Consider the following 7908-nt stretch of genomic DNA (forward strand, 5'->3'; position numbering starts at 1 on the left):
GTCTTGGGCTGTGCATGGGTGAGAGGTGCAGGAGAGGGGTCCTGTGCATGGGCAGGGGGAGCAGGAGGGGGGTTCTGGGCTGGCCAGGGGGTGCAGGAGCGAGGTCTTGGGCTGGGCAGAGGGTGAGGGCGGGCGGCCCTGGGCCATACATGGGTGCAGAGGAGGGGTGCTGGGCCCTGCAGCGGGTGCTGGGTCCTACAGCCTTGTCTCGAGGTGGCGCCTGCGGCTGCTCTGTGACGGCCTCTCTCATGCCAGGCCAATGATGCCTGCAAGTGCAATGGCTGGAAGAACCCCAACCCGCCCACCGCCCCCCGCATGGACCTGCAGCAGCCCGTGGCCAACCTGAGCGAGCCGTGCCGGAGCTGCGGACATGCCTTAGGTAACCCGCCCCGGAGCCGGGAGCCGGCGCCGCTCAGAGGGAGGGAGGGGGCTCCCCGGGCGGGCAACGTGCCCAGGGTCTCACGGTGGCTCCCTCTGCACCGCAGCGGACCACGTGTCCCACCTGGAGAATGTCTCCGAGGAGGAGATTAACCGGCTGCTGGGCATGGTGGTGGACGTTGAAAACCTCTTCATGTCCGTGCACAAGGAGGAGGACACAGACACCAAGCAGGTGTATTTCTACCTGTTCAAGGTACGGCTGGGCCCTCTCTGCTTGCTGCAGAGGTCTGTGCTGTGGTTCGGACCCCAGCGGTGCTGGTGACCGTCCCGGCTCCTTGCCCTCCTTCCTCTGTCCTGCGCAATGTGCCCGCTGCTGAAGGCTCTCGGTGCTGGGATTCGTGCTGAGGGCCTGAACTGTTTCTTGGGACCTTGGCATTAAAACGCTAACCGTGTCTGATGCTGTCTTTGCAGCTCCTGAGGAAATGCATCCTGCAGATGAGCCAGCCTGTAGTTGAGGGGTCCCTGGGGAGTCCTCCGTTTGAGAAACCGAACATTGAGCAGGTGATGCCAGAGCTCTGTTGTGCTGGTAGCTCGGCCTGTGTTTGTGGCTGTTGTGTTGTTCCAGTGTGGGTGGTGGCCACGTGCTTCCTTGTGCCCTTTGTGGCCAGCGCTGAAGGGACCGATGCTTCTTTCTCCATCCCGTTTTGTGGTTTTCAGTCCCACTGATAGTGTGAAAATAAAGGGCATCTTTTTGTGGCCTGGTGATGCCTGGTCATCCCGCTGCAAAGCTGCACTCGAGGCCTCCGCAGCGCCCTGGATTGCCTTCTGCTGCAGCCCTGTGTTAGTAGGGAGCGCGTCGGGTGCCATCCCCTCTTCCTCTGTCCCAGGGAGTCTTGAACTTTGTCCAGTACAAGTTCAGCCACCTGCCACCCAAGGAGCGGCAGACGATGTACGAGCTCTCCAAGATGTTCCTGCTCTGTCTCAACTACTGGAAGCTGGAGACGCCATCCCAGTTCCGGCAGCGCTCCCAGAGTGACGATGTGGCTACCTACAAGGTCAACTACACGCGGTGAGTGCCTGGGAGGAGGGTCTGAGCCCAGCCAGCTCCTGCGGCGGGGTCTGCACAGCTCTGGGCTCTGGTCAGGGCTGACTGCTGATTCCATGTGTCTCTGCCTCTTCCCAGCCCCACAGTCCAGGCAGCGCTGGCTTGGGGACTGGTAAGTGGGAAGCAAGAGGCTTCTGTTTTGGTCCCTGTCTTGTTTGGCCTCACCCTGCAGCATTGGTGTCCGAACCCCGCAGACCCAAGGGCCTGGTTGCCCTTCTGGAGCATTCATGACTTGCACTGTGTGTCCAGGGCACCGTGAGCCTCACATCTTCACGGATACTGTGCCTTGTGTCTCTTGAGCCCTGGCCGCTCTCCTGGATCACTGCCCCATGGTTGCAGTGCGTATGCCGGCCGGCCGCCTGTGCAGGAGAGTCTGGACTTGGAAGTCACGAGCTCTCACTTTCTCCTCAAGCTGGGCAGCCCGTGTCCCACGGACGCCTGGGACGGTGGGAATGGGTCGTGGCCCCTGTTATTCCAAAGCAGTCTCCTCTGGATTCCTGCTGTCCACACCCCTGTTTCCAACCCGCTCCCTTGCACCAACACTTGTCCCAGCCGTGGGTACTGGTCCCTAGCAAGTGGCCAATCTGTGGGTGTGTGTGTCCTGCTGCTTCCCAGGTGGTTGTGCTACTGCCACGTGCCGCAGAGCTGTGACAGCCTCCCCCGCTACGAGACCACCCACGTCTTCGGGCGCAGCCTCCTCAAGTCCATCTTCACGGTCACCCGCCGGCAGCTGCTGGAGAAGTTCCGGGTTGAGAAGGACAAGCTAGTGCCAGAGAAGCGGACGCTGATCCTCACCCACTTCCCCAAGTAGGTGCCCCAGTGTGGGAAGGAGATGCGCCTTGGCTGAGGGTCTCTTCCCTTGGGAGTGCTTGTCCAGGTGCTGTTTTCCCCTTCTCTGTGAGTGTCCCTTTGCATTCCCTGTTGCTCGCCGAGCGATGGGGCTGCACATGCCCCGGCTCAGCAGCTAACGTGCCGGTTCCTGCCCAGGTTCCTGTCCATGCTGGAGGAGGAGATTTATGGGGAGAACTCGCCTATCTGGGAGGCTGATTTCACAGTGCCTGCCACGGAGGGTGGCCAGCTGGTGTCTCGCCCAGGTATCTTGGGGAGCAGCTTGCCCTGCATTGGGGGCCACTAGGATAAATGACCTGGCTGTAGAGTGCTCAGAAGGGCTGCGGCTGGACTGATGCACTCGGTTCTTCAGTGAGGTGTTTTCTGCCTTCAGTCTCGGGTGCTGTTGGTTTCTTCCAGCTGCGGTCAGCACTGTTGCTGTGCCCACCACTCCGCTCTTCAGCAAGAAGCTCAGCAGCAGCAGCTCGTCAGCAAACGTGGATTCCAGCACCCCAGAGCCTCTGCCAGGTAACGCTGGTCTGGGCCCAGCGCTGGAGGGAGCAGAGACTTCCTTCGGTCCTAGCAGACTCCATCCTAACATCTGGCTTTGACCTGCTGCTCCCCTTTCCCAGGTGAGAAGCGGAAGCTGCCTGAGAGCCTCACGCTGGAAGACGCCAAGCGGATCCGCGTCATGGGCGATATTCCCATGGAGCTGGTGAACGAGGTCATGCTGACCATCACAGACCCTGCGGCCATGCTGGGCCCTGAGGTACGTGCTGCAAATGCACTGCACACCTGCCTGGAAGAAGCAGCCAGCTCTTAGCAGTGTTGCCCAGGACCCAAGCTGGCCTTTCAAAGGGCTGACCTGTGGGTCAGGTGCTGCCAGCGCTGCTTTGAGTGCCTGTGCCCAGAGCCAGGCCCTGCCACCCGGGTGGTGTGTTACTGGAGCTGGGAGGGAGGAGGACTCTGCACAGCGGTGCTTTAGTTGAGCAGAGAGGTAAGCACAGGATGCCCTGTGCTCTCCGGGAGCTCGTATCCAGAAGGATGCCTTCCTGGCCTGACTGGACCCGTGAGCATCCGAGTTTTTTCCCAGGGAGGTATTTGTGGGGCCAGTCTAACCCGTCCCCGTTCCCTCCCAGACCAGCCTGCTGTCAGCAAATGCAGCGCGGGACGAGACCGCCCGGCTGGAGGAGCGACGGGGCATCATCGAGTTCCACGTCATCGGCAACTCGCTCTCGCAGAAGTCTAACAAGAAGATCCTGATGTGGCTGGTGGGTCTGCAGAACGTCTTCTCACACCAGCTGCCCCGCATGCCCAAGGAGTACATCACACGGCTTGTCTTTGACCCGTATGTAGCTCGGAGGGCAGCGACGGGTGCTGGGCTGGCGTGGGGAGCTCCCTTCCTCACTCTCTGCATTGCTGCCGACAGGAAGCACAAGACCCTGGCTCTGATTAAGGATGGCAGAGTGATCGGGGGGATCTGCTTCCGGATGTTCCCGACGCAGGGCTTCACGGAGATAGTCTTTTGCGCTGTGACATCCAATGAGCAAGTGAAGGTGAAGCAGGGAGAGGCTGGCGGCGTGCAGGGGGCACAGCTCCCTTCAGAGCGGAGCGTGGTAGTCACGGTGTGAGGAGGAGCTGGGAGGTGTTAGGGGTAAACTGGGCTGGCAGGGGCTGGGAGGTGGCGGGATGTGTTTGGGGTCCTGCTCTAGCTACAGGAGAAGTGTGAGCTGGTAGCTCACCTGTGACAGTGCGTGGAGGGAGCCCCAACCTGTCTGAAGGGTGCAGGAGAGGCTGTGGGGCAGAAGGCCAGTGCATTCTCCCCTGGGCTCCCCAAGCTACCTGGGACCCCAGTGTGTGGGGCACTCGTCTCACGGCGGTTCCCCCAGGGCTATGGGACACACCTGATGAACCACCTGAAGGAGTACCACATCAAGCACAACATCCTGTACTTCCTGACATATGCCGATGAGTACGCCATCGGCTACTTCAAGAAGCAGGTGAGTCTGTCCCCCATATCCTGGCCTCCTTCAGGCCCAGTGCTCCTGCTAACAAGCCACTCCTGACCTGCCCTCTCCATCCTAGGGCTTTTCTAAGGACATCAAGGTCCCCAAGAGCCGCTACCTGGGCTACATCAAGGACTATGAGGGGGCAACCCTGATGGAGTGTGAGCTGAACCCTCGGATCCCCTACACTGAGCTCTCCCACATCATCAAGAAGCAGAAGGAGGTATCTGCTCTCCAGGCTCTGCTTGCCCTGGCTCCTGTTGGCTTTTCCGTGTGCTAGAGCTGCCCTCAGCTACTCTGAGAGCAGAGGCTGAGGTGATGAGGAATGCCAGCCCTTGGGAAGCATCTCCTGAAGTCTCCCCTAGGAACAAGCTTGCAGGCAGGGGAGAGGCTGTTGTGGTGGCACTTGAGAGTGGCAGGGGGTGCCTTTGGCCTTGGGCAAATGGATAGTGCAGCCTGTTGCCTTGCATCTGCCAGGGCCCCGTGTCATAATTTTGCTCCAGGGAGTGTTAGAGCAGGTCCTGCAGTGCCTAAAACATCTTCCCTTCCTATCACAGATTATCAAGAAGCTCATTGAGAGGAAGCAGGCGCAGATCCGCAAGGTCTACCCCGGCCTCACCTGCTTCAAGGAGGGCGTGCGGCAGATCCCCATCGAGAGCGTCCCTGGCATTCGTGAGTCGTGCTCTCTTGCAGCCGAGAAGGGGTGTCTAGCTGAAGAGCAGCGCCCTAGGGCGCAGTGCTGGCGGCAGCCCCGGTGGCCGTGGGAGCCGCGCCGTCACCGTGCGGAGCGGCGATGCCACCAGGCCCGTGTGCTGCAGCTCCTTGGGAGGACAGGTTGCAGCTTTCTGCACCCCAGCGCGTGCCCTGCAGCTCTGCTTCACCTTCTCTCTGCCACGCTCTGGGCTGCGTGATCGCGAGCCCTGACACGTGCCCTTGACTCGCTGCTCCTTGTGATGTGGGACAACCTGGTCTAGCCCAAGGCTGGTCAGGGCAGGGCTGTTGTGGGAAGGTGGAGGGTGGCTGGGGAGAGGCCGGGGCCTCCACTCATCCCTCAGCTGGGTGCTTGGGGGCGCAGCTCTATGGTGATGTTGACTCTTGTCTTCCAGGGGAAACGGGATGGAAGCCTCTGGGAAAGGAGAAGGGGTAAGTGCTGGTCTCTGTGGGAATGAAAACGAGTGTTGCTTACAGTCAGGTAGGCTGCTGGGGCCTGGCCCGCTGCTCTACTTCCTCCTGGCAGTGCCTAGAGGCTGCCTGAGACCCCAGGGGTGGCCCAGTATTAGCAGTGGGATGTTAGAGGGTGTGAGTGCTGCTGGTGTCTCTCAAATTTGGCTGGGAGCAGAATTTGCCTCGTAGTAGGGACCATGAAGGGAGCGAGGGGACCGAGCCACAGCGCAGACCTGCCTGCTGGCCCGGAGCAGCCATCAGTGCTTGGGGCTGATGGGCCCTGTCATTTTGTTCCTGCAGAAAAGAGCTGAAGGATCCAGACCAACTTTACAACACCCTGAAGAACCTTCTGGCCCAGATCAAGGTGTGGGAGCAGAAGGGGGATGGTTTGGGGTGTGGAAGAAAAGCTCGACTACAGGGGCACCCAGACAGACCCCGTGCCCTTTGCCCTGATGTTTACCCATCCGACGGCCCTTGGGATGGCCTCCCCGGGGACAGGTGGTCCTGGAGCAGCTCTGGCCCATTGCACTGCCCCAGACACCCATCTTCCCTGCCACCGTGTGGGAGATGGTCTGCGAGGGTGGGATGGTACCACCTGCCTCTCACTATGTAACCTGCCCTCTCCACAGACGCACCCCAGTGCCTGGCCCTTCATGGAGCCCGTGAAGAAGTCGGAGGCACCAGATTACTACGAAATCATCCGCTTCCCCATCGGTAGGCAGCTGAGCCCCACCTTGGGAGGCGGGAACATGGTGGGAAGGCTGGGCCAGAGCCCAGGACTGCTCCTCGGGGTGAAGGAGAGGGGCCAACGGGTGTCCTAGTGGGTGTCTGGTCCCAGCATGTGGGGGGAGCTGCCCCCTCTGAGCCTGGGCAGGTGGGAGGGCGAGGGCAGGTATGGGGGGCTGGAGTGGGGCACAGAGGCATGAGAGGGTCTCACTGCTCCCCCTACCCCACCGCCCCAGACCTGAAGACCATGACTGAGCGCCTGAAGAATCGCTACTACGTCACCAAGAAGCTGTTCATCGCCGACCTGCAGCGCATCATCACCAACTGCCGCGAGTACAACCCGCCCGACAGCGACTACTGCAAGTGTGCCAACACGCTGGAGAAGTTCTTCTACTTCAAGCTTAAGGAAGGGGGGCTCATTGACAAGTAGAGGAGCCTACCAGACTTCTCCAGGACCCAGTCTCTGCTTCCCCCAGGCACAGCCTGGAAGGCGAAGGACTGCACTTGACCGCAAGGGAGCCTGTGGGATCCTAAGCCCTGCTCAGCTGAGCAGCGGCTGGTGGAGGGTTTGTTGCTGCCTGGGACCGTGGGGTCCTAGCGGGGCTGCCCCGTGCTCGGAGCTGCCTCTATCCTGACTGTGGCCGCAGCCTCTGCGGGAGCTGCAGGGCTGGAGCAGCAGTTTCTGCACCGGTGCCCAGAGCAGAGGGGCCGGTGGCCCTGCTCTGTGCGGGGCTGGGAGTCTCCCCCTGCTCCCCTCTCCCCAGGGGATGTGCCTTGTGCCCGCTCTCTGTGCCCAGAAAGGGCAGCCGCAGGCCTGGGGCATGGAAGTGCTTTGGTTTTCTAGGGGCTGTCTGCCCGTTGAGGGGCAGCTCCCAGGGCAGCGTCGCGCTCGGCTCGGGGGCTGAGGGGCTGCTCCGGCTCCCCGCCCTGACCGTTCCTGCCCGTGCCACCTACTGCCTCCTGCGTGGCCCCAAGCCTCCGTCCCACCCTCAGCTCTGCACGGCAGCAGCTGCCCCATCCTGCCTGCTTGTGCCGTTGCCCTCCCTGCCGCCTGGGCTGCCCTCCCAGTTCCTGCTCCCCCTGCACGGGGTGTTCGGTGTCCACTGGCCCCTGCTCCCAGGCCCTGCTGCTCTCCCGCCCTGGGCTGCAGCTCCCGTGGGTGCCCGTCCCCCTACTCCACTCCCGGGGACCCCAGTCCCCCTGGACCTCCTGGGAAGGGCGCGGGGGCTGCGTCCTGCAGCACCCCCTGCCCTGCTTGGCACCCGCTGCCTTCATGCGGGTGCTGGTGCCGCTGGGCGCTGCTCCACCGCTGCGCTGGCCCCGTCCTGCCGCTCCCGTCCGCTCTGCTCAACCGAGGGCTTGTTTTTTTTTAAATAAACGTCCTTGTGCAGAGGTGGCCGCCGGGCTGCGTGGGGCTGGGGCGGCCGGGGCTGCTCGGAGGGGCCGCGGCAGCTCCGGATGCACCGAGGGCTCGGGCCGGGGCTGCGCGGGGCCGCTCGCTGCCCCCTCCGGGGGGCTATGTGGGGGGGCCGCGGCGGGGCTGGGGGCGCTGGGCCCGAGCCGGGGCTTGGGAACGGGCTGCGGAGCCGGCGGCAGCGCCCGGCGGGCGGAGCGTTCCCGGCCGCCGCTCCTTCGGTTTCGGTTTGTGCCTGTGAGCGGGGCTCCCTGAGGGGGGGCCGCGAGCCGGGCGGCCCCGGGGGG

At 62.6% G+C, this 7908-nt stretch overlaps 1 protein-coding gene across 1 annotated transcript; it reads left to right on the forward strand.

Moving 5' to 3' along the window:
* Positions 1-249: 249 nt before the first annotated feature.
* On the forward strand, positions 250-7009 carry KAT2A (lysine acetyltransferase 2A; the record flags this gene model as incomplete). The annotated part of the gene is made up of 17 exons (XM_026044602.1): positions 250-379; positions 486-631; positions 850-939; positions 1266-1447; positions 2099-2290; positions 2471-2577; positions 2732-2839; positions 2944-3080; positions 3451-3659; positions 3741-3867; positions 4201-4311; positions 4397-4540; positions 4875-4989; positions 5424-5460; positions 5782-5845; positions 6111-6195; positions 6444-7009. Coding segments are annotated over 17 exons (2178 nt in total), but the record flags the coding sequence as incomplete, so codon positions are not given.
* Between the last annotated feature and the right edge of the window lie 899 nt (positions 7010-7908).

This window comes from Nothoprocta perdicaria, unplaced genomic scaffold, assembly GCF_003342845.1.
Source record: "Nothoprocta perdicaria isolate Ctin4 unplaced genomic scaffold, notPer1 scaffold_372, whole genome shotgun sequence".
In the NCBI taxonomy this organism is placed as follows: domain Eukaryota; kingdom Metazoa; phylum Chordata; class Aves; order Tinamiformes; family Tinamidae; genus Nothoprocta; species Nothoprocta perdicaria.